This window comes from Daktulosphaira vitifoliae, unplaced genomic scaffold (genome assembly GCF_025091365.1).
Source record: "Daktulosphaira vitifoliae isolate Bord-2020 unplaced genomic scaffold, ASM2509136v1 Scaffold_4, whole genome shotgun sequence".
NCBI classification, from domain to species: domain Eukaryota; kingdom Metazoa; phylum Arthropoda; class Insecta; order Hemiptera; family Phylloxeridae; genus Daktulosphaira; species Daktulosphaira vitifoliae.
Window position 1 is genome coordinate 15,574,612 of NW_026099575.1, and position 27,253 is coordinate 15,601,864.

At 26.9% G+C, this 27,253-nt stretch overlaps 1 protein-coding gene across 1 annotated transcript; it reads left to right on the forward strand.

The window, feature by feature from the left end:
* Window positions 1-4,976: 4,976 nt before the first annotated feature.
* LOC126904625 (LON peptidase N-terminal domain and RING finger protein 2-like) lies at window positions 4,977-25,667 on the forward strand. The gene is made up of 10 exons (XM_050683798.1): window positions 4,977-5,313; window positions 12,573-13,298; window positions 20,959-21,077; window positions 21,155-21,424; window positions 21,587-21,686; window positions 21,769-21,974; window positions 22,039-22,313; window positions 22,408-22,592; window positions 22,683-22,879; window positions 24,981-25,667. Exons 2-10 carry the CDS (start codon window positions 12,617-12,619, stop codon window positions 25,089-25,091), a joined length of 2,145 nt encoding a protein of 714 aa, XP_050539755.1. The 5' UTR covers window positions 4,977-5,313; window positions 12,573-12,616; the 3' UTR covers window positions 25,092-25,667.
* The last annotated feature ends 1,586 nt before the right edge of the window (window positions 25,668-27,253 follow it).

Below are 27,253 nucleotides of genomic sequence, written 5' to 3' on the forward strand. Positions count from 1 at the left end.
AAAAAAAGTGAAAAAAATGACAAAATTTGTCGATTTTTAAATTTGTAATTTTTTTGGATATTTCCCCCATTTGCGGGGAACGAGGGAAAATTTTTAAATTTTTAAGGGTAATGTCTTCAACTAGATACAATTTGTGATCTTTTGACGTATTGTTAAAAGAAATCGGTCCAGTGAGAGCTGAGAAAAAGTAGTGACAGAAAAAAAAAAAAAAAAATAAAAAAATAAAAAAATAAACACATCATGGTAAAATTAATACCTTCTCAGCTTCGCATCGATGCTAAAGTATTGTGATTAATTATTACTTTTTTTAATATTAATAACTCCACGAGTACTGACGGTAATCTATGACAGGTTAGTGGAGGCACTTTAAATGTCTAATCAGAATATTATAGTGGCTATATGTACATGAACCACTAGCTTGGTTCTTGCAATAGTCACATATCAAAGATCTAACTCTGTCATTTTACTCTGTATAAATGGATTTGATTTACTTTATTCAATTAATATGTTATAAATAAATATTTTAGTTTAATACTCAATAATTATAAATAATCACTTGATTTTCTTATATTCCTACATAATGTATGTACTCAAAATACTTTATTTTGTATTCAAAATAAAACTCTAAATCTTATATATTTTTAATGAAATATTAATCAGTGAATATTTCAAAATAAATAAAATTCGTTTTTGTCTTTATATATTGTGTAGCTGATCGCTTCTTGCATATAAATAAAATAAATGAATAGTGAGAGAGTTTATTGGTGTTTTTTGGACTATTAAAGGAAATTTAAGTTCTTATCATGTTCAAAATATGTCATTAACTTTACTGTAATCTCTTTATTAATCAATTGTATAAATGATTACAAATTATTTGTTATAGTTATTACATAACTTTACATAAAGTTTTATTGGTGCATTGTTGTATACTATTATAAGAATAGCATACAAAATTCACATAAATCACATACATTAGATTCTATGTCTAAAGATAATGAGTGGTGTATGTATCATAACAGTATTTTAAAATAATGTAATTAAGGATATTATAACGATTACAACTTAACGTGCGTCGATTATAAACCAATAATACAATGCTTAATAGTGAAGTTACGTAATCCGGATAAAGCTTCTTACATAATTACAAACGCATTTTAAAACAATGTAGTTTCAAGTGTTAAATATAAAAAAACAGTCAAAGTCAACTATTGCTTGATTATACTAATCGATAACATATTATTTTAATTAATTTCCTATAAACATGTTTACCTGCCTATTTCATTTTTTTCCATTTGTTCAAATAAATTATAACCCAATTAGAATTTTATAAAATATCGATGTTAAATTTAATAATATACCAATATTTTTATTAATTTTATCTAACTAACAATTTTTTTAACTTTTGATGCAATCAACATTTTGTTATTTTTTTTTATATAATTTAAAATAATATTTTTATTATTTGTTATAAATGTTAAAAAAAAAAATAATAATAATTTTTTTTAGTTTTATATTTTTAAAAGAGCCAGTTTTTAGCTCTTTTTTAACAAACATTTTTGTTGGATCGATAACAAATTTAAGACTAGAAATTTTTAATTATTTTTTCTTATTAGTGATGAATAATTAAAAATATGCTTAAACGTAGTCTACACCCAAAGAAAAACCTCAATCAAAATTGAAAGAGGAATTTTATCAAGGGTTTATGATAATGTTTTATTAATACGAACAAAATAACTATTCTTATAAATAATTATTGTTCAAGACAAGAAAAAAAAATATCATATTGATAAATATATCATTGATTCAATAGTAATGATATATTTATCAAATTGAACAATGAATTTATTATATAGATCGAGGTTTTTCTCTGGGTGTAGGAAAACAAAAATCATTAAAAAAAAATTCAACAATATGATAATTTTATCAAAAGTTATAAACGTTATCAATAAGGTCTATAAATGTTTAATGAAAAAGTGGCTGTTATAGCCACTTTTAGCCATTTGATATTAGTTTTTATTTGTTCAGTAGAGTATTTTCAGAAAAAAAAAATGGGCGAGTTGTTTAGGGAAATAAAATATTTTCTAATTTTATTCCTTCCTTAAAATTAATGTGATTCTTGAATTTTAATAGCTTTTATAGTAAAAAATATTATAAAAATTGTTTGAAATTTAACTCCCCAAAAAAATTCTGGTTGTCTTAGTACATTTTTTTAGTTTAATTCTTTTCATTGGAAGGGTGTTGGATTTGAGCTTTAAATGCGTATCTCTATTTACTTATTTTCCGTTACTTTAGCTCATAAATGTTGAGATATATCTTGTGTGACCCATCTCTATTTATAGTAAAAGACATCACATGGTCTACAGTAAGTCATATGAGTAATTGGGGCTGCTGTAAAGGTTGAGTACAGAGGAACAGAAAATGTAAATACGAATCCAGATATTTAAACAACTTAAAATTTATTTATTTCATCTACATTTAAAGTTTTAGTAATTTTTTAAATATAATACGATTTATACAACAAATTAAATATAGGAATACTATTAGAAATAAAAGCTCTTAAAAAAGGTCCTAATTTCCAATTTTATTTTTGGATATTTTAAGATATTTCAAGACTTATTTTAAACCCAACCGTTAAATTGCTGCAGATTTTTTAAGTTTATTAAAATATGTATATTTTATTATTTGTCTACAATATCAAACAGTGTTATAAAAAAAAAAATTGAAGAACCACATTTTTTTATACTAGTTATTTATTATAGTACCTAATGCCTTTTCTCTGTGAAAATATCGTTGAATAATATGTTAAATAATTATAATTAACAAATAATAATTATTGATAAATATATTGTGAAGAAATTTAATTTCTTCAGCAAAATTTGTTAACGTTTGATAACTCTTCAAAATACTATTTGTGTTTTATACTACAGGTACTCATTTAAATGCTGATAATTCTCATAGAAAAATTTACATACTACAACTAGTATTAAGCAAAAATATAGAGTTTTCTTCGATCATTTTTTTTACAGAACGTAAAATAATGTTTGATATTATAGAAAAAGCATACAAATTTTAACAAACTTAAAAAGTTTTAGTATTTTAACGGCTGAATTAAAGTAACAATTTTTGGTATCAATACATTTCTTAAACATTAATCTATAAAATGGCTATTTTGAAATATCTAAAAATATTTAAAATAAAAAGTTATTATTATATGCAATAGAAAAGAATTATTAATAATTAGTTTAGAATATAGTCTAAATCTGTAAAAATTGAAAAAAAAGTATATATGAAAAATGTAAGAAAGTATATATAAAAGTTATGAGAATTGTCATTTAGAATTTATTTTACTTTTTATATATAAATAAATTTTTTTTATTTATTGTATTAATCTTAACTAATAATTGAGTATATAGAAAATTTTAAGGCGGTTTAAGTATGCAATACTATAGCACAAACGTTATTCATTTTGTTTCGTCTTTATAAGAAAAAATAACACTATATGTAATGAGCCCAAATTTTTTATATTAAACTTACTTAAAATTAAACTAACTTAAGTTTAATAGAATATATTTTACTTTTGTATGTATATAAACATAAGCAAAATTAGACCTTTACAATAGCAAACAGTTTTGGGTTGAACATTTGGTTTTTTTAATTTTTTTTTTTTTTTTTTTGGATGATCTAGAGAAAGAAGGGGGAATCGGAAAATATAAGAATAGTTATAGAAATGAATGTTGAAGGAAGAAGAGGTAGAGAAAGCCAAAAAAGAGATGGAGGGATGTAATTGAATGCGATATTATACGCTTATTTTCTTGTAAAGGTCCAAAATTTTAGACCAGGTCATGGTTTAATTACCTGGTCTATAGTTTTGCTTATGTATATGAAATAATTATATTTACACATTTAATATTAAGTAAAGGATTTTTATTTATAACACTCAAGTAATTTTATTTTTATTTTTTTGGTTCCACGACCCTTTATGAACCATTACAGACTTTCCAAAGAGGACGTTTCTAGGTAAAAAAAGTTAGATCATACTACGGGATGAGTAGTTAATTCGTCGCCAGAGAAAACGACATAGAAATCTTCCTAAATACATTTTAGACCGTAATATTATATACAAAGCATATTTTTTATAAGAAGAAAATTCAAGGATTTAAAATCTCCCGAATTTTTTCTAATAGCGTATTAGAAAAAGTTTGTTAATATATTGACAGAATTCAATAGTACATATATTTTTTAAGCCAGTGAATTTTGCTCTAATTAAAATTAACAATATAAAAACTAATATTTTTAGTATGAGCGTGCGTAGATTGTTCAATAAGGAGGGAATTTCTAAGGCAATTTTTTTACTTATTCCTACTTTTACTAGCACCTAAGTCTTGCATTCTCTGTGGTAATAATTAGTAAAAGGGAGTGGCTATTGTCCTGCCTCTTATGTACGCCATTGCTTTTAGTTATTAATTATTAATAACTGAAAATAATAACATACAGTTAAAATGATTAAATTTACAACAATAGTAAGTGTAATCATTTTTATATTATTTTCAAGTTTTTCAAACATGGCGTAAATAATAAATGATATTAACATGTTTCTATAAATTAATATTTTTATTAGTAGTACAAATAAATAGAATTTATTAACTTTTTATATTTTAAAAAGTTAATTTTAATAATTAATTCTACTTGGATTAATTTTTAAAAATAATTTATTGCGATAAGAATGAACGATTTGTAAACTGAGCACATATTACAATAATATAATTTGAAATACAGAGATTGGTCATTGATATCGAGTAGTACAATCACAGACCATATGAAAACGTTCACATATGTTTGGTCTGTAGTATAATTTCTAGATTGTTGATACTACTGACCACTAGGAGCGCTACTGTGACGCGTGTTATTCGGCTGTCAGATTTCCACTACTTGGTTGAATGGTCTAGTAATTTCAAAATTTGCCCGCTCGGGAACGTAATCGTTTCACAAGTCGTAAACCAGTTGGCGGTTGTAAGTCCATCTCGCTGTACGCTCGTTCTGTACACGCTTTTTACGATTCATTTAATCGTGTGTAAATGTGCAAATGATAAGCAATATTATATAATTTAACACCAATTTATAAATTTCTTTTACAAAATAAATGTTTTTGATTTTTCTTTTCAATAATTTGACAAAGTTCTTAATGTTTTCAATTTAAAAATATGTATTTTTCAATAAAATCGTCCATGTTTTTGTGTCGTAAATCATTATCATTTTGCCTACAGCAGATTTGGAATACCTCTAATTAAATTATGAAATATGAAAAACAACGCAGTGAGTATTTTACTGAATTTTGAGTTTCAACCGTTGGATTTACTTTGATTAGATTACCGGCAACGTTAAAACGTTACAGTTGAGGAGGCGTTATTGTCAATTGCGTGACGATTTAATAATTAACTCCAAGATTACTATTATTGAAAAACGATATAACTCTTAATAAAAAAAATTTATAATTATATCTAAATAATAATATTTAGTTAGTAGCGAAGTAATTTTAATGTATGCGCATTTGTGTTGCTGTGAGGTCGGTTGGCATTTGCCCCCAATGGGATGAGTAATTTTGTCGTTGACGAATCAATCATTGTCGCAATAATAATAAGAATGATATATTAGTAATTGTTTGCTAACAGGCGATGCATAATAGCTGTTGACCAAACGCTCTTATATAACAAAGTTTTTTGTCTGAACTGGTTTAGCGATGAATCTGCCACTTATCGATGTGCCCACCAATTAAATTATTAATTTAATTATTCTGGCATATTTTTTACCGTTTTTTTCTCGCTTTGTCTTACTCAATTTTTGTAAATACATTAGATTTGCATTGGCGAAAATTATAATGTGTGTAGAGAGACATAGCTTCCTCAATAAGTGCCAAAAATCATATGTGTTCTCATTAATACACGAGGAAGGATAAATAATGATTTCAAAATTCGCTTCTTTAATTTTTCGGACTCTTATAGACTTTGACTATATACTTTTACAAAATGATCAAACAAAACTATTTAATCGCAAATGTTGAGATAACACTCAATGGCCTCATTGGGAATGCTTTTTCTATTTTGTATATAATATCATTGATTAGGATGATATTTTGATAACGATAGTGAATTGTGTATTTTCCGCGAGGGTCTTTTTATTGCAAATGTATTACGTAGACCGTTACATAACAAAAATATTATGCTGCATCAAATATGAGAGGAATTATTAAAGTTAACCCCCTTTTTGCTCCATACAGCATATTAATTTCAAAAGAATCATTTTTGAAAGTTGATATGAAGTTATTATTGTTTGTATAACCTTCAAAGTAAAAAAACATATTTTTTCATTTGTTTTATATTGTAACTGACATCGGTTGAGCTTATCAAAATCCATTGACATAGATGTTTAGCGAAAATTTATATGAAAAACTAAATATCTGTTAGAAATTTCAACGATGCAGTTATTTATCTGGCATGTTACCGTTTAATTACACTAGACCATTTCATTGTTTTTTTAGTCTATCGGTCTGTTTGAATTAAATTTTTTTAAATCTTATTGTAGTGTTGACATTTTTTTGGAAGCGGTCTTGAAAATTAAAAGTACTTAGACTACGTAGCAGAGTTTTGCCTTACATATTATATTATTAATAAATATCAGCGTTTCAAGAGTCCAAACCCTCTTTAAATTCGCTACTGATAGAGTTTGAACTAGATTACCATCAATTTTGTATCGTTTTAATATTATAGTAGATGTATAGTAAGTGTAATGTATACATTTTAAACAAACACTGAAGATGTTATGCTTATCATACAAAAATGCTTCTTTGAAAATATTGTGCAATTCATATAAATTGATTCTGACGAGTGACCTTGTTGGTTGTCTAGTTTGTTAAAAAATTAAGTTTTTCTCGTGAGTACACTATATGGTAATAACTTGTGATATTTGTAATAAAAATCGTTTTACCGTGCGCATGTACTATTATGTAACACATTATTTACCGAAACCCCCTTTTCGATGACCCTTTGATAAGAAGTTTCAAGGTTGTCGTTATGACGGAAATTGACAAATATTTAGCTAATGCTCAACAAAATTGTTTTCAATTCCACTTCCACCTTCAGTTTGTCCGATGTTCATAATTTATTGCGTCACGGCCAGTCGGATTTCGAATGCTATGTGGCTAATAGTTATATCATTGAGTTTTATTGTGTTGGTCCGTCGCAAGTCACACTGTAACGCCGCCTATATAATGTTTGCCACCGCAACAGTGTCATTAATCATTATAAAATTACCTGTCCTCGTATTACTAGGTGTTGTACCTGTGGTTTAATCGCGCAAGTCTGCCCATCTAACCCTTCAGTAATACGTGATATACATACCCATTGTAATACGATCAGTTTCCAAGCGGTTTGATGCTTCTTAACCATTATTGCTGAAGAATTATTTTCCCTGTATGCATAGTCGGCTCGAGTTTTATATAAAATTAATTATTTAATTAGCGGACTGACGTCATTCGTGAATCAATCCCCAGTTGTAAAATGACAAGGTCAGCTTGAACGAGTAAACATAACTACACAACTAAATTTATTTTACTAAAAATGTTTATAGAATAGAATTATTTTATTTTTCGATGTACTTATCTTAATTGTATAGACCGGTTTTGATGACTGACATTATTAACGGTACAAAAAGTCATCGCTGAAGTTGTGTGGATAATACTTAAGCTAAAAATATGACGGAAGTTCGAGTACAGAGAGTACAGAGTCCAATAAATAAAATTTAATTGTTACAAAATAATCAGTTCAACAGTCTTAACAGAGTTTTAAATCAGTTTTATAAAAAATCAGAAACTGATAAGTTACTATTAGTGCACAAATTACTATAACATTAAAATAAAATAAAAAATTACAAAAAAAAGGAAAAATTAAATATATTAAGGTGTATATAGAGTCGTTTTATTTTTTATTTCGTAATATAAAATTTGTTACAATTTAAAGGTATGATTATATGAGCTAAGCTTCATAATTTAAGTGTCTCAAGTACAAAATATACTCCATGTAAACTGAATTTTGTAAAACCCTACTTATTTTTGTGTAAGTGATACTCGTGGGCTAAATCTATTACAGTTTTTTTCCGGTCACAGCTACAAACATTGAATTTGAAATCATTTACCGAGCGGCGATGGTTTAGAAAATTTCAGGTTACATCAATAAAAATACGAGTTTCACTGTTCTGAAACATAGAGTTTACATAGAATTGTATTTATCTTCATAATTTTTCAAATTTATTAAAAATCTTTATTTTCATGTTTGACATCGTGAATAAAATAAAAAAATAAAACATTAGGACCAGATAAATTTATGATTTCATATTTGTTAATTTTAATTAATGGGTAACATTTATTTTCAGTAACTTGGGTGGTTTATGTTACTAGTATTATCTCGTGAATTACATTTCCAATAATTAACTACATTTGTAGTAAATTACTTAAGTTTGTTGACGGGATTTATTTAAATGCACAAAGCAATAAAATATCAAATAGTTGTTTTACTAGATTAAATTATTATAAAGAATTTGATGTTTTTAAAATTAGTCTAGAAATTTTATATAATTGGATATGTAATAGTGTGTAACAAGTTTTTTTTTTAATAATGTTATGATATTAATTTTGACCCGTACATTAATAGTAATCACCTGTTGTAAAAAAAAACTTTTTTTTATGCTTCTTCATAACAGTAGGACTCAAATCCATATAATCATCGGTCTAGGACATAAAATATATTCATAGGTCCGAAAAATGATCTTTGATTATAAATTTTGGCATATTAAGCTAGCCCGATTATATACAATAGGTATTCATACTCAAGAACTGACATTTTCTTTTTAAATAAAATTTTTGGAGTAGGTCGGGCCTTGCAAGTTATTAGACTTGTAAATTTATTTTTAATTATAATATTTTCAAGGTTAATTTAATTGACCCGTGAACAATTTAAAATTTTCATAATGGTTTTATAATTTAAATTTATAATTTAATAAACAGAAAAATATGATCTAAATTATTATCAAAACATTTATATACTTATTTTGTATTATACTTACAAAGTATACTTTATAATTACGGGACGCGGTTAATTAGTAATTTTGGTTTGATAATTAAAAATATTAGCATTAGTACTATAGATATTTTATCCGTATTAACTCATAAACAAATCTCATTTATATTGAGATAGTATACCTTTGAACCATAAATATTTTAATAAGTAAATTATTAACTTAGAATATAGAATGATATTAAAAAAAAATAGTTTCAAATTTGGTTTATAAAAAATGTGTTTAAAAAAATCAGTAGGCACAATTTTTTTTAATTAGGATTAAGGTAACATACAAATTTTGATTAGATTGGGTTTATATGTACATGTATCGAATGATATTAATTTTTAAACTTGTCACTGATAGTTTATTAAAAATAATTTATTTAAACAGTATATTTCATATAATACATAAAATAAAATATTTTTTTTAATTATTTTCTTACATGATTGAAGTATAATTTATTATCTTTTAAAGACATCCTACAATTACATGAAATTATATTATAAATGTAATTCAAGGTTATTTTAAGGGACAGTGCAAGTCTTGTTACTAACGATTTTTTTTTAGTCAGTCAAAAAATGTATTTAGGTTGAATTAGTAATATTTTATAGGGTTATTTTTAGATAGATATTTTTTCAGGGGTATTATAATTGGTATAAACACAGTAATCATTTTTTTTATATAAATTATTCATTTGAAAGAAGTAAAATTAACAATCAAACATTATCATATATAAATCATATAATTTTGTTACAATGTATATATATATATATACAAGTTTTTATAAGTACTAACATTAAATACGTTCTAATAAAATCATTTCCAATATTCACCTTGTGAATATTTTTAAAAATCGTTTTGGTGTCTGATCAAAGCTCTGGTTTTCTAAAAATATGTATTTTTACGTCACAATATTAACTTCATAAGTATTGAGTAAAATAAAAATTCTGATGCATTCATAGATGCATGTTTGGGGATACCAGAGGGTATTTAACACCTTTAAATTATGAGTTACCATGCCCAGTTTTTTAGCGATTTCATACGTTTTCTAAGTTAAAAAACTAAAAAGAGATTATTAATAAATTTTAATCGGCATGTTTTTTAGTATCTACAAGAATTTGATTAAATCTATGAATATATTTTATTTAGCGGCTAGCTACTAATTTTTTATTTAATTTTCCATTACGATTTATTATTTATTTATCTATTAATTTTAGAATGTTTTAATCAAAAATCAAAATAATTACGAATTTGGTCTTTCCTAGTAAGATCCGAAGAATATTGAAGTGATAAGATTAATTAATATATAAAATTTAATGTGGCTGGTTTATAATGGAGAAATATTTTTTATATAACAACGTGTTCCATTTGTAAAAATCGTTCAATTATTTGCTATCTATTGTTCTTTGACCGTTTTGGCCTCTATATTTTGTATATTTTTCTTTATATTATTATTTTTAGTCTATAATGTTTAAGATTTAATTTTTTTAGTTGCAATTAGTTATTTTATTTTTATTGGGAATTAATGGGAAATTATATGCCTATTCACTATCAATTTACTTGAGATTAAATGAAAAAAATAATACAAATTATTACATAATTTATATTTTTAAACAATACCAATTTTTTTGTTATTTAATCGTGTTTGACGTACATTAAGTTTGGATAAATTAAGGCGATATTTTGTGGACTTACTTAGGTATTTAATTGACAGTAAAAAATATTTCAACTAATAACAATATTTATTTCACACGATTTTCAACTTGAAAACCTGTGTTATATTATTTGCCATGATTTTTGACATGTAGTTATCGTACTAAAATATTAGTATGTGAAAAACAAGTTATGTAATATTTGGATGAACATAACACATTTCAGTCTTTTGTGTTGAAATTTCAACTTTATAATTATTTTTCTTTGGTAATTGATTCAATGCACATTGAAAATTGAAAAACTCATTATCATTGTATTTTGTTGGTAATATACACTAATATTGCGATATAATAGTTAAATTCTTATACATTACGTGTTTACTTCAACAGACGGTTTTACCTACTTGGCATTTCAAGTAGGTAGATCCTTAAATAATTCATCATTAAAATAATTATTCTATTAAATTTATGCGTTATTTTATTATTTTTAATATTATTTAAACAAATTTCGCACAAATAACAGAGGTTTTATAATTTTTTATTCCAATTATTATTGGATCTGGATTCTATACAAATTAAATAAATTATTTTTATACTCATGATTGATATACATTAAATATATCAAAATAATGAAAAAGTATATTTCAATATTGTTCAAGTATATTTTTTCCATAATACATTGCAACGTTTACTCGCACGGCGTCAGCTGCTGTTAATTAGATAATTTCCAACGTCTGAATGTAGAAATGATTTCATAGCTAATACGACACGAAGTCACTGACAATAATGTTATGCCCGTTTTGTATCATAATATAACAAAATACGGCTGAATTCGCATGATGACGAAAACTAGACCTTATATTGTTTATTATGTAGTATGGTCGTAACAACCGCAGTACATAATATGACCTAATATACGATGCGATTTGCATTCGATCGGTGTCGTTATTACGTCGACCATTCTGTAATATTGTTTTAGCATTTATTGCTTAAATTATATTTCAGCATACGACTAAATGAACAGCTGTAATAGTTATCTCATTGTTGCTGTCCTTTTCTACTCACAGTTGTAACATCTTATGAGTTGAGCCATTTTTGACACACAATACGTATAATTTTGACTGTAAGCAACGTGCAAATGTATTTTTTTTATTTTCTTCCCCTATTATTGTTATTATTATTATTGTTTTGTCTCGCAGTATCGGATTTGGTCGTACAAGTGTTACGTAACGTGATATAAACGGCGTGTGATTACTTTGTTCGGTGTAAGTGGGAGAATACGTAAGTGCTAGGGGAACACTCAAACACATCTGACCGGTAACGACGGCCGATCCTCACGTGTCTCTTAGTACAGATCGGCAGATCTTCACTATGGATATTTAATTTAATTTATCATTTATTTTGTCTGAGGCGTATCTTCAATCCGGTTTGATATCCGAAATATAATCCAATAAAATTTACATCATCACTTTGTTAATGTTTTTGCTACTATCAAAGGTACGATCATGCACGCCGTCGCAACAGATCAACATAATTGTTTAATTTAAGTTATTTATTTACAAAACTAGACCCAAACATTATAATGATGGTATCAAATGTTTCTTATTAAATGTATTTAGACCAAACGTTAAACGTTTTGAAAAAACCTTTCTAATAAATTAGAAGATTCATAAAATAACACAGTTTTTAGATATTTTCTTATATTTAAATTGTAGATTAGTCTGTCATTTTATATTTCATTTAAAAATTTAATAATTGGCGTTTTTTAACGCCAATTATTTTTCATCTTTAATTAATTATTTTTATTTGCAGGTTGATCTCAATCGTTTATAACGTTGTAGCCATTGAATGATTTTATGGCCGAAGTGGCAACCAACGAAAATTTTACCGGTCTCTATATCAGCACGTATGGGAGCGGTGGAAGTGGAGGCGTCGATGGTGTTGTACAACCGACAGCAGTCGCGGACGCCGTTTGCAAAATCGGAAGTAGTGTCATTGGCCATCAACACGGTTTTATGGCACACCGCAGCTTGGACGCATACGTCAAGTATGCCGAGTTGTTGGCCAAGTGCGGGAAAGTGTCAGAATCTTTAGAGTTATATGTTCGGTGTTTTCAGTTGGATTCGTTGCCAGCCGAATTTCTATGGCAAGTGAGTGCCGCGTTTGTGGATCTTATCCGGAAACAGCAGCTCTTAATCAATAATGGTGACGAATCGCGTGCACCAGAGTCTAAAAAAATCATCAACGGGCCATTTACCTGCGGCGTATGCGATATGGTGCTTCGTGAACCAGTCACGTTACATTGTGGTCATACGTTTTGTAGGCGGTGCGTGGCCGGTCCTGGTAAACCGTTGTGTATTAGGTGCGGTCAAAGGACAGCGTTTCAGCCGCACGTTAACGTACTGGTCAAATCGTTTGTCGAAAAATTATGGTGCGATCAGTTGAGGGCCGCTGAACTACTGGACGAAGGAAAAGTGCTTTATAGTCAAGAAAAATTACACTCCGCATTGCTCAAATTCAACAAGTCTTTTTATACAGGTGAGTTGTAAAATTAACTATTTTCTAAATTATTTTTCAAGTAAATTTACGCAAATAAAAATTGATTACATAATAATCTTTTAATTTATACGGTTATGAATTTTAGATTAGAATAAATTTTTATTTTACCTTGAATTTTTTATATTATTTAATTTGAGATTTTTTGTCAAATAGTTGACAGTTATAATATTTTAATTAATCTATGTAATACAAGATACAACCTGTTTTGTTCAATCGCTTTTTTTAAGTTTCGTGTTTGGCAATTGTACCTTAATATTAATATTTATTCTCAAATCTTCAAACAATTATTGCAATAATAGCAGTCTTTAAGACAAGTTTTTCAGCAATTTTAACCGAATAAGGAAATCTTATTTGGTTTTTATAACAAATCTTATTAGGACTCGTTATTAAAACTGATCAACTTTTTTAAATAAAAAAATACCAACAGCTCATTTTTTTCATTTTACTTTTAGTTTTATTTATGTATACATTACCTGTACTATTTATTGGCGTCCAACACATTTTATACGATCCATTTTCGTCTTTAATTTTCTTTTTTTATTTATTCATTATTAAAAGAATGTAAAAGATTTTTTATATAGGTTTTAATTAAGTAGCAAGGTCATTATTTAAATTCAACGCAAAATAGAGTTTGCTGTATAATTTAAATAATACCTGTTCAGTTATAGGTTTTGATAATTTCATAATTTTGTCTGTGTTAATATATATTATTTATTTATAATATGAATATTTCATTCAATATAACATAGATAATCTATAGGACATTTTAAATCTTTCTTATTGATGTTTTTTTGAACTATTGTTATCTATTTATATGTTACGCACTTAATATTTTATGATCTAAGTTATTCAATTGATTCTTTTGAAAAAATATTCTGTTATTTTAACTAGTAAGTCATTGTGTAATTGTGCATTATTGTAGTTTTATTGGTGATTCTTTTCTTGTTCAATAATAAATCTAATGGCATAATAAAGTCATAATCAGCAGATGAAATAACTCTTTTCACAGTCTAATTACTAGTGTTATAATAGTTTTAGTCAATATTTGGGTTAACATATATATGTATATTATTTGTTATTGTTCTGTTGGGGCAATTTTAATAGCATATATCACACAGGGATATATTGCAAAGTAAATATTATTGACTATTTAATATTTTACTTTATGGTGGTGGGTGTTTTCATTTTTCAAAAATTCTTAAGACAATTATTTTTTTAAAGAAAAATGTTGGTAAATAATGTTAAAAATATAATATTTGTGTACGAATTGTCTATACTTTATGTCAAAATTACATTACTTGTTTGTAAAATAAACTAGTATATTAAAAATATTATATTGACGTATGGGAATTTTTGGATAACTCCTTATAACGTATGAAAATATAATATTTTGAATCATTTATATGTAAGATTTGATATGTTAGATAAAATTATATTTAGTAAAAACTGTCTGCAATAATTTTCCAAAACATGTTTTTAAAGAATTTTTATTTTTTTCTTGGATCAACTCCAAATGGTCATGCTTTTGGTGCATACTATGTAATCCTCGATTTTTTTTAAATAATTCTTATAATGACACTCTGTGACACAATTAAAAAAAAAACCATTAAATTAATTATGCATCACTGGGGGATTTCAAATCGCCGAATATTAGAGGAGTAGAATCTGTATAATATAAGGTTACAGGAGGTTATCGAATAATAAATTTTATGGAGTTTTTTCTAGGATTTAATTAAAAAAAAAAAATTGTATTTTATTGGCAATATTTTATATGATTTTCATTATTTATACTAGGTAAATTTTTCATTACGATTAATTTAAATTCACGTGAAATAAAGATAAGTTTAGAAATGCTGTGGCGTAATTAGGGTTTTGTCTTGAGTAGAATATATATGTATAAGAAAATTTTTTACTCCCCCCTTCAAACGAAAATAAAATTGTATTTTTGACATATAATCACGCCAGTGTAGAATCTCTGAACTATAAATCACAATATTAATGTGTCATATACTATTTTTATGATAAATAATTTAAGTTTGATTATATACGTTGTTCTAATAATATTTAGTTAATAATTTATTTATATTTAAATGTTGTTTCATTGTTATTTTTCATTTAATTTTCACGTGTTTCTAGTTTTATAAAGTTTTGTAATAGTAATCATGGTTTTCATTGAATAAACACGAGTTACATTTAAAATGTTGATAAATATTCTAGAAGAACATTTTCGAGAAAAATAGTTTTTAGTTGTTGGAAGTTATTAAAAATTTTGTGTTGACCGCCTTAGACGTTTAAAAAAAGATTTGGCTAACCTAGATAACTCTGAAAGATTTAGATGATCACTTCAGGTATATGTTTCTCATATTTATAATTACTCGTGCCAAAATGTTTTGTAAATATTGTGTATTTTTCGGTTTGCCTATTTATGTTGATGATATGAACAGATACTGTTAATAATATTTATTATATAATATTTTACATTCTTATCACGTGAATATTTTTCGCATGACATATTTTGTTTAAATCAGAAAGTATGTGATAATAAAGAAATTTTATCTGTTTTTCAAATAATTTCATTTAATCCATTGTACATCAACATTTTGTTTTATTTAATATGATGAAGCTAAGGTAACTTAATTTTATTAAATCAATTACCTAAGCTATATGTATATATATATATTATATATTATTGAAGGAGTTTCCTTAGTAATTATATTAATATTTCTTTAGCAAGGAAAATATACATTTAATTATTACTAAATAATTGCACAATTTTAATGAAATATTGATAAAATCTTAACCTTATAGAGTACTTAAGGGAAAAAATAATACCCTGTAAGAATTCGTTTTGATTCTCTATTTAACTTTACAATTAACTCTGATTTTTTTTTATTGAGTTAGTTTAGATTTAAAATCAATTAAATTTAGGACAGTTCAATATAAATATTTTCAATGATTTTTTTACTGTTTCCTGAAAATTAAAATACTTTAGTCAAGGTGTAACTTTTAATTCGAATATAGTTTTTGATTATTTTTTAACCAGTGTTAGTGTGTATAAATGTGAAGTTATTAATTTAATTTGCCAATTGCAATTGAGATTTTCAATATAAGACATAAAAATATTCTCAAGCCTAATTGGCTACTAATCAAAATTTTATGGATATTAATCTTAGTATGTATAAGTATTAATGTTTCATACTAATAATTTATTAACTTAAAATGAATTTGTTCACGGGAAAAATAAAACTACTATTAAGTAATTTGTAATCTGAATAATTGTGTACGGATTAAAAAAACGTTTTACGTAATTATATGTTGAACAAGTGAGCTATGCCGCAACCACATAGCTGGGGCCCGTGTGCAGATAGTATTCCCAACCTTCCCCCTCGCTATAATTTAAAAAATAATTAGCCCCTCCAAATGTATGCAGGTTCAGGGCTCGTGTGCCTCGCAAACTACGCTCACCCGGTTACTGCAGTAATGTATGAATGATTATCATCGCAATTTAGTTCATATTTTACATGTGCAAATTAACAATTAATACCGTAAAAAGAATATTAAAATAATAATAATAATATACAAAACGATCTCGGAAAGTTTAGTAATAATAATTTTTATTTTTTTTTTTTGCAAAAGCATGTAATTAAATAATTTTTATTTATGAGTAATAACTATGTAATTTTTTTTAAGAAAAAATGTATGTGTTGAAAATGAAATATCAGTTTTAATTGACATCCGAACTTAAGGGGCGTCATTTCGATGTAAATGAGCTACAAAACAATTTTTTTAGCAGACCTTTGATTCAAATAATATACGGGCGGCAGAATTAGTCGGCGCTGGTTAATAGACTTGTTATGTAATTTCTATGACGTCGAAATCGTTTCGGCTGCGATTGATTGTGAAAACTATTTTGATTGAACGGAATATTATGCTGTGAGACAAGACAAATTGTTGTAAAATAAGTAATAAATGATCGAGTCCTTCAAGGGGAAGTTCTATTGCGATAGCTTACGCGATATACATTAATATGGTGATGAGAGGGGGACACACACGAAAATTCACAATAACTGATTTTCGTTCAAGTCTGTGAATAAGCAATCCATAGTTGTTATGTAACACGTTTATATTGTTATCATCAGACGACTGCTCGGTATTATTTTATTGCGATGATCCATTGAAATTCATTATTGTTCCACTTTTATTACTGTATAAATATTTTTTTGTGGCTACCAAAAATAAAAAAGGCAACACAATATGTTTGTACGTTTGTAATTTATCACGACCAGCGACCACATTATCGTGTTAACTTGAACGACCTTGTTGGAACTCTTCAATTACTACCGTAGGCCGTCTTTTGGTATTTTAAATCGCTCGCACCACCACACACACTTGTAAATGTTTGTAGAATCAAAATTTATCTTTTAACGGTCACTAAAAAAATATTCTCTTCGTAAATCGTCGAATTTTTTTCATCCACTACGGCACATTTGTTTTCAAAACTTTTATCAACTATTAGGAAGTGTTAATGACTTCGTAGGTTAGTTGAACCCAAATCTAAACATTTTAACGTATTTATTCTACACGTTTTTTAAGAGGGATTGTTAAAAAAGCGTGTTCTCGAGGTAGGCATACGTGTGTATACAGATTGATAATCGCACTATTGAAAATCTACATGAAATTTAATTTGGGTCAATGTTAGTCGAAAGCGTGAATTTTTCACTCGTATTTCTACATCATATTTTTAGCAGCATCCAGGTCGTTTAACTATGTTGCACCGACCATCGCTTTCACCTAATAATCTCCAAAGCATTGCAGTTATCGAATTTATCCGCGTGTCGTTTTATTTGTATGTGTTGTCGTTTTTATGAATGCCCGCGTTTTGCTCAATGTCAATGTCCTCTACATACTTTCAAACCACAAGCGGGAAAAAAAATCACAAACGCCTAATGAACTGAATTCTAATTTATAAAAATATTTTAAATTTCATCAGTTGATTGAAGACTGTATACTTTCAAAAACTTAATTTAAGTAAGGTCGACAAAATAAGTTTTTTTTCGAAGGATATTTATTTATTTCCTATACGTGTGCCCTCGAGTAAAAATTTACCGACAATTAATCGTTTTTCAGTTTATATTTACTTCGTTTTTAGCATGGTTTTGTTTGAGGCATCTCATTTCTTAATCATTTTCAAAGAATATTAAGATAATATTAAGGTCATTAAGTCGAACGGTATTTATACCATAGAACCATTTTCCTCATCACTATTTCACACTCGTGTACTAATGAATATAATACGTTTATCTACTTATGTAGACATTTCCTTTATAACAATTAAAGATATTAAAGTCGCTAATGAGCCAATATTTTAAACTGTAATTCTGAAACGACATTAAAATGGTTTACGTGTTGTTTATGTAAAGGCCGAGTGATAATCTAACTGTTGTTGCATAATATTTTCATTTGTCATAGCAAAAAACTTATCGCATTAAAAAATCTACCAATATCTAGTAAAAGTTTCCTGTAATTAATACAGTGCCTTGTGTAAACAGATCGAATAACAATTATATTATTATTATAATAGTTTATTGTCGCGTATAACGGGTGTGTTGGACTTGTGATGAATTTTTTTTGTATAACAATCGCCAAACGCCATTGGACAAAGTACTATGGCTTGTACAACTCTAATGTTAATTTGCAATATTGTGTGTGATACTATTGTAGCCGCGTGGAATATTATAATGGGAGTGCGGGGGCTTGGATGTTATAATTCAGTTAATTTTTTTTTTTTTTTTTACATAAGCTGTAAGTACACAAACACCACAGTTACATAAGTTTAAGTAATACTATTAAAAAAAAAAAAAACATAACAAGGTTTGTTGGATAATACGGGTTAGCGTAACCCACTAGAGGGCGTCGTTATAGGACTATAGCCGCGTAATTGCGTCATTGACAAACTTGGTACCAATATTACTCTTATTATGTAAAATCTTAGATAAAAACCAAAGAGGTCCTACTGTCAGTACTAGTATAACTCAATAATGTAATCACTTGCACTTGTAGCAAAATGATTGTGTTAAATATAATTGTATCAAGTTCAATTTTGATTAAAAAAAGTTATCTCCTATTATTATGTGTTACTTTATAATAAAGTAGAACTATATATATATATATATTATTTAAGTTTAATTAATCGATAATTATTGAAATATAGCTACTATTACAAGTTATAATTAATTTATTTTTAATAAACCTATTAATAAAAAATAATTAATTAAACAATGTTATTAAATATTTATTCGTTGATGGATATCAAAATTTATAAATTAATTAATTGAAATTCGATTGTTCTAACATAAGTAGTTAATTACCGTTGTTAGTATAGTTAGTACCACTGATCAGATGATTCTTATTTAATTTAAAATTGTTCTATCGAAGATATAACTAAATATGAATAATGGAAAAGTTTTTTAAATATAAGATCATAAAACTTATACTTGGTATTTTAAAGCAACAAACAATTTTTTATTTATACCAAATTGAATATTTTATAAGTTCATTAATAATTGGCCTACATATTACGTACAAGTGTAAACAAATCATTAATTTAAAATTAATTATTTTTGATTTTAGTTTTTTATAAAAAAATATATGCATCTAAATACAAGATGTATTTACTTCATAATTAATAATGGTTTTTTACTTCGTTTACCTGGATTTAAAAAAACATAATATACACCATTAATTCAATTTTTAAAATTGCGCTATTAGTTATTTTTTCAATAGTTTATAGGTGTGAAATAGACTGTTTTGTTTTTACACTTCATGTTTTTACTTAATTAAAACCAGTAAATAAAAATTGACTTTTAATTGTAATTTTTTAAATAACAGTATATAAACTTAACTTAAACATACAAATAAACTTATTATATTTTTGGTCAATATTTTTAACTGTAAAATTTAATAATTGATAATCTACTTTTAAGATGATAATTTTTCTAAAAAATCGTTAAAAAATAAGAGTTTTTGCAATATCACGTGTATTGAACAACTAGTTGAATATTGTGCGAATTGAATTTAGAATTAAGTATTTGAACATTTTATGGTAGTTTTAAATTAAGCTTGAAAATTTATTTTTATTATAATTAATCAAATAGAGTTGATACCTTTAATTGAATTTTTTTGTAAACTATATTAAAAATTGATGAGATTATTGACTATGAATATTACCTAGAATATTCGTATATTTTTATTATACTCGGCGACGGACTGGATGTCGAATTTGGCCTGGGAAAACTATGCGGCTCCTCATTACTATAACAATATATTTATAAATATATTTGTGTGTGTGCGTGTGCCATAAATGTTGGCAGAAGGTCGAGGGAATAATAAGTTCCCTTCTCAATTTAAAATTGAACTCATCAAAAATTAAAAAAATTAATTACTTAAAATATTTTAATTGATGGCTAAAGTTTGTCTACTGGTCAATAAGCAGGACTTTTTTCCCAATCTGTCACTGCTTATACAAATGTTAAAGAATGTTAAACACAATATACAGAATTATTTTCTAAATTTCTATCTATAATAATCTAGATTATAAAGGATACATAGTCTTCAAAACTAATTTTGACATTATTTTTAGGAGGCGAGAACTATGATCTGCTAAACATTAGATCTAGAACACAATTGAAACTCGGATTCAAAGGAGACGCTCTTTTAGATGCTAATCGAGTGGTGCAAATGCGGCCAAAATGGTGCAAGGTATGTAAATCAACAAAATAAGCTATTTAAAAAATGTTCAAAAAAAAAACCTTGAAAATTTTAAATGTTTATTTCAGGGGCATTTTACGCGTGGAATTGTTTTGCATTCAACAGAAAATTATCAAGAAGCTTTATTTGAATTCTCTTTAAGTATCATACTCGGCGAAAATGTCCAAAAAGTAATTCCACATATAGTTGAGGTGTTGCAAAGATTGTTACTGATTTACAGTAAAGAAACGGATGTTTCCAATTTGGAAAATTGGAATCTTATCACTCATTTTACGTACCTGAATACCTTTATGGTCGAATCTGACCAATTCAAAAGCTTACCAAATGTCTTATTTAAGGTATCTTATTATTTTCATAAATAATATATTATATGTTTTGGTAGCAGGGGGTACTTCTTAGTAATTACATACATTGAAATATGTTTATTGAATAATATGGCAAAAATTACATTTATTGGATTCTTAAAATAAAATCGATTTATGAATCATAAATATTTTTAGAAAAACTCACAGAATAATTCTGATACCAAGGAGTTTGATGTTACAAATTCAATAACCTCGTTGATCCAACGAATAATGGATGGAATAACCAACTTTAAACGTAAGTTCAATAACTGTGTTCAACTTCAAATACATTGCTAGTCTATTTCTAAATGAAAGTAATTTATGTGTTTTCCTAATAGAATCTTTACTAAATGTAAAAAATTGTCGTGAATTATTTGTAAACAAATCTCTATTGGAAGAATCCGATTTTAACTGTGTCTTGTGTTGTGGAATGTTAAAAAATCCAGTTACAACGCCATGTGGACACACCTATTGCATGGATTGTTTAGAACATAATTTTGATTACAGCTTTCATTGCCCACTGTGTTTGACTGCGTTACCACCGGTAAAGTCAATAAAAATTTCCTAGGTACACTCTGACTCGTTTAAATTGAAATATAACTTTACAGAGTTTGGCGTTGAGCAAAAAGAATAATACCGAATTTGTAGACGAGTTATTAAATTTGAAGTTCTTCATGTATGGACTGATGAGAATGTCTAATTGGAAAAAGGAAATTGATCAGGACAACGCGTACTTGCCAGTATTCGTTTGCACGAACGCTTTCCCATCCGTATCTTGTCCGTTGCACGTGTTTGAGCCCCGTTACAGGCTTATGATACGACGGTGTATCGAGTCGGGTTCACGTAGATTTGCTATGATTAGTCATTGTCGCCCTCCAATGAAGTAAGTGAAAATAACGTTTAATCTTCAATAAAAATTTGTTTTTTTTTTTTTACATTCTCAAGAGTAATATATTTGTCTGATTTGCATTGTTCAGATTTGCCGAGTACGGTACTGTACTAGAAATAAAAGACAGGTTAGTAATGGGAAACGGTTGCTCTTTTCTCTCTACTATTGGCACTAGGAGATTTAAAGTGTTGGTTAGAAAAGAACACGATGGTTACGACATGGCCAAAGTACAAATTATACAAGACAAAGAAGTACCTGAGAATAAATTAAAAGGTCAGTGTGGCTTTTTTGACCACGCACTCGAATATAATTTGATTACGGTAATGTGTAATTACTGATGTATGTACATCCTTTCTATTACAGAAGTAAGACAAATGCACGATAATGTACGGCAACGTGGCCTTAAATGGTTTAACGGTTTTCGAGAGGAAATCAAATCGGAAATTCTAAGAACTGTCGGATTTCCACCTGCTGTCGAGTCTAATTGGGAGCAGCTGGTCGATGGCCCTGCTTGGACTTGGTGGTTATTGTCATTGTTACCTCTGGGCGCCAATGTTCACGTAAGTATCATACACGATTTCAACAATATTAATTGGCCAATACAACTTTTTATGTAAAAACAATGTGAAGTTTAGTTTTATGTAATGATTAATTACAATGATCTAGTGTCAATAATGCTATTGAAAGTACAGGTTATAAATTGACCTCTTGAACTTCCATAAATATGATTTTGTTTGTTAGTGTTAACTAGGTAAAAATATAGTCGTTACCACAATGTAGGTAGTAGTAATTATTGTTATTGTTGGCTGTTAATTTGTGAGATTTCAGTTGAAAATTTGTTTTTTAATGAGATTACACTTTATACTTTTTACACAGAAAATGTTTCGAAGTTCGATATAGTGTAATAAAAATTTAATAGTTTCATTGTGCAACCGTTAGTGTATTTTATTATAATCTATCGCTTATGTAAGTATGCCGTAATAGTAAACACACTGATGGTTAGGCATGTCGCATTATTAATGAACAGTGCCAGTGTATTATATCAGCGCTTGTACTTCTAACCTTGACTAGCACGTGTTGTGTTTGAAGTTCGAAAGACGATTATATTCGGTGGTCTAATTATTCAATCGAGAAACAATTTTATTGCTCGTACATAAAATTATTGAACGATATAAAACGTTTTTCCCGTGAACCGTAATTTGTATATTTTCAATAATATTTCGCAAGATTTACTGAATCGTGATAAATTAGGTTACTATAAATTGACGTCTAATACGTTGCCGCTCCTCTAACATTTTTTTGCTCACCAAAAAATTTTCCTCGGCATCGCTAATAACCAAATTATTGATGAGCAAAATAAAAAAAAAAGGTTATCAGAATAAGATTTTATGCACGACTGAAAAAACTGAAACATTGCTAAGTAAAAATCCAATGCCGCCCGAGACTATCGGATCCACTCACCACTAAATACGTCACTGACTACAATTATTTAGTGCAAAACTAAGTTTTCGACAGAGCCTATTTGTGTTAACTTTACGACAAATAATGTAACGAATGTGTGTAATGCGAAATTCCAAATATTTATACATAAATTATATTTTTATTTACTACATACTTTCGTTATGTTGGAACTAGTAAGATATGCAAAAAGTTAATATGAAAAATGTTTAAAAAATATGGCCTGGTTAAGAGATATTCTGTTACTTTTCTCAAAAAAAGTATAGTCCATACATTTTTCATCGGGAAATTGATCGTTCTTTATTTGCGCTTTTGTTACTATTTTCAAAGGTTTCATTTTAATGTACCGAATAAATGATATCGTGAATACATGACCTATTAAGTTTTCTGCTCTGCTGCAGAATGGTCACCGCAACCATTACGATGACTACGCATTCACTTACAGAGCGTGAAATCAGAAGTACTAGGAATGTATATGCGACGGACGGCTCGCACAGTAGATTTCGTTGAAACTGTTAATGTGTTTGTCTAGCGCTGCTGGTACCCTGGTCTGAGATTTTTTAATTGTGCGCCAGTCTCGTAGTAACGCAGACTGTGTGCGGTCGTTGCGCTTCTAGGTTTCGTAGAATGCCTATGCGACTGCCGTGGCGTGTTTGCTAACCATGTGCCCCCGGTATTTGCACTGCTTAACAAGCCGGTTTCGCGCTCGAAATAGGCTTCTATATATTTTGCCAGACTTTCATAGACCCAAATCTGAATACGCAATATGCATAAGATTGTTCGATTGATTGAATTTATAAAGGTTTTGTAATTATTTATCATGATATTTAACAAATCCGTGATATTATTCGTTCAAATTTTATTTGTCAAGAATAAAAATCGTCTGATAAAAACTAATTTTATTTCCCATTTTATGAACACTTTGACAGTTCTTCAAAAAGAAAAGAAATCGAGAGTCACAGTAGTAGAGATAAAAATTTTCAACTAGGTAGAATTTTATTATTCTTCTTTTTTAACAAAATTTTTTTATGAACTACCTAAAAGAATCTTGTTTGATTTTACTGTCTCGTTACTCTTCGAAGGTATCAGACCTGAAATACATTATTACTTTTTAGTGTCTATTATTGTGAATATTTTTTAAATATCAACTATAATTAGAGATGTTTTATTAATTTTAAAATATGTTTTTTTTTGTTTATGCAGGTGGACCTTTTGGCAAACACAAGTATTGAAGTACGCTTGAAAGTCATTAATAAGATCTTAAGTCGCATTGAGCAAAGCTCACTATCTCGCCGTATTACTTCGTCGGATTAATATCAATTACGGTGATAAGCAGACATTTTTTATTTCTTGAGTAGTAATTTCTCAAAGTAAATTTTACAAAAAAAAAAAAGAAAAAGGCTACAATAATTTACTGTTCTTTACTACACAATTCATGCAGTTGTTTACTCAATGTATAGTGTAGTATGAATGCTTGTAATATTAAGTATATTGCAATGATTCTGTGATCTCTATATCTGGTCAGTCAAATTGTTGAAAATGGTGAAATGACATCTCCAAATATCAACCTATTTTTAATTTATTTATTGATTACTTAATATATTTATACTAACATCGTCTGAGCCTTCTTGACCTACCAAAAGCCATTTATTAAAAAATAACCGAATTTGTATTTTTTAGTATTAATATAACGCACAAAATGTAATTATTGAAGTACACGTTATGTATTTGTTATGAAAATTTTATTGTAAATAATGTGACGTTTAAATAATGAACATTCTATACCGGATTTTTGTTTTAAATTGCTAAATGAAAAGTTGTTAAGACAATCGTTTTTCTATTGTGCGCTGTGATAATTTTTTTTTTTATTGATAATCTAGAAACATCAATCAGAGCCTCCTGGGGTGTTTAATTAAATATTTTTTATTGGGAATGCTTACTCAAAAAATAATTTCGACTTTCAAATAATACATTTTGATATTAAAAATTACATTATTAGCGATATAACTAGTCTGTTTTGATGTTATAAATTCTCTAGAATAATCGAATTTTACAATTTAATAATTTATTGAAGTACAATTTTGTAATTTTTGTTACTTTAACTTGTATATCTTTTCCTTTACCTTATTGGATTATAAATATACATTATTTTATTTAAAACAGATAATTGATACTCTATAAAGATATTTCGATATTCTTTAAATTATTTATTGTGATCAACCTGTATGGTTTTAGTTTTGTTATACATTTATTTTATATTTAGTAATTACACGATTACCTAGTAGTGTAACTGCTGTTAATATACCGGATTTTTATAACTTAAAAATTAAATTAAGGACAACATAATAGCATATTTTTTTAGTTATATTATTATGTAATTATTATTTTTATTTATAGATATTAATAAATATTCAAAACACATGTTTTTGTTAATTTATCGATAACGTTATTAGAAATAATTCCTCTTTTCTTTTTAATTTTTAACCGTTTCGTTTACATCAATATTTTTTAGTATGTTTGTTTGTAAGTACAATATTTATACTAATTAAGTATGTTTATTTAAATTGAAATCAACCGGAACTGTGTGATGATTTATTGTTAAAATTATAATGCAAATATTTTTAGAAATATGGTTGAATTTTATGAATAAACGTACAAAAAAAAAGAAACATAAACATATATACTTATGCATAATATTACATGAACATTCTGCTCGTTATTATAGTAATTTAAATTAAAAAAAAATTATGTATAGTGTTCTAAAATTAAATTTCAAATTAAAAATTTTCTATAAATATTTATCATAGTCTCTATTCCAAAATCTAAATATTTGTAAAATGAACAAAAAAAAATTTCATGGCAACAAGAAAAATTATAAAATTTTTATCCAAAATCGTTTAACATGCTATCTAATAAATATAGTAATTTTTAATAATATAATTATAGAATATTTATTATCAATTGCGGAACAAAAATAAATCATTATCTATTATTTTTTTACAACTTAGATTATGACCAAATAGAGTTTATCAATTCAATTCAAATTTAATACTTACGACTTATTAGATTTTACTGTGAGTATGCTATTTAAAAATATATGTTCATTAGAAATATATATCTTGTAATAATTAAAAAAGTGTATTTTAAAGTTAAAAAAAAACAAAAATAATTAAAAAATGTATTTTCTGTAAATTACCATTATTTATAAAATAAAGATTCAATATTTATAAGTCTACGTGCCGTGATCATACAACACCGCCCGACACAAGTCATTACTAGGCTACCAAAAATACACAAGAGAAAGATGCATGAACATCAGTGAATTGTGTAGTAATAAAAATGTGTCAACTATGAATCATTTATATGGCGATAGGAGTTAGTTTAGTTAGTTATTTCAGAAAGATAAAGGTTACTAAAATATTTGTTTCAAATTTGTATAAAATTTAAAAAGTACCTTTATTATTATACTCTCAAAA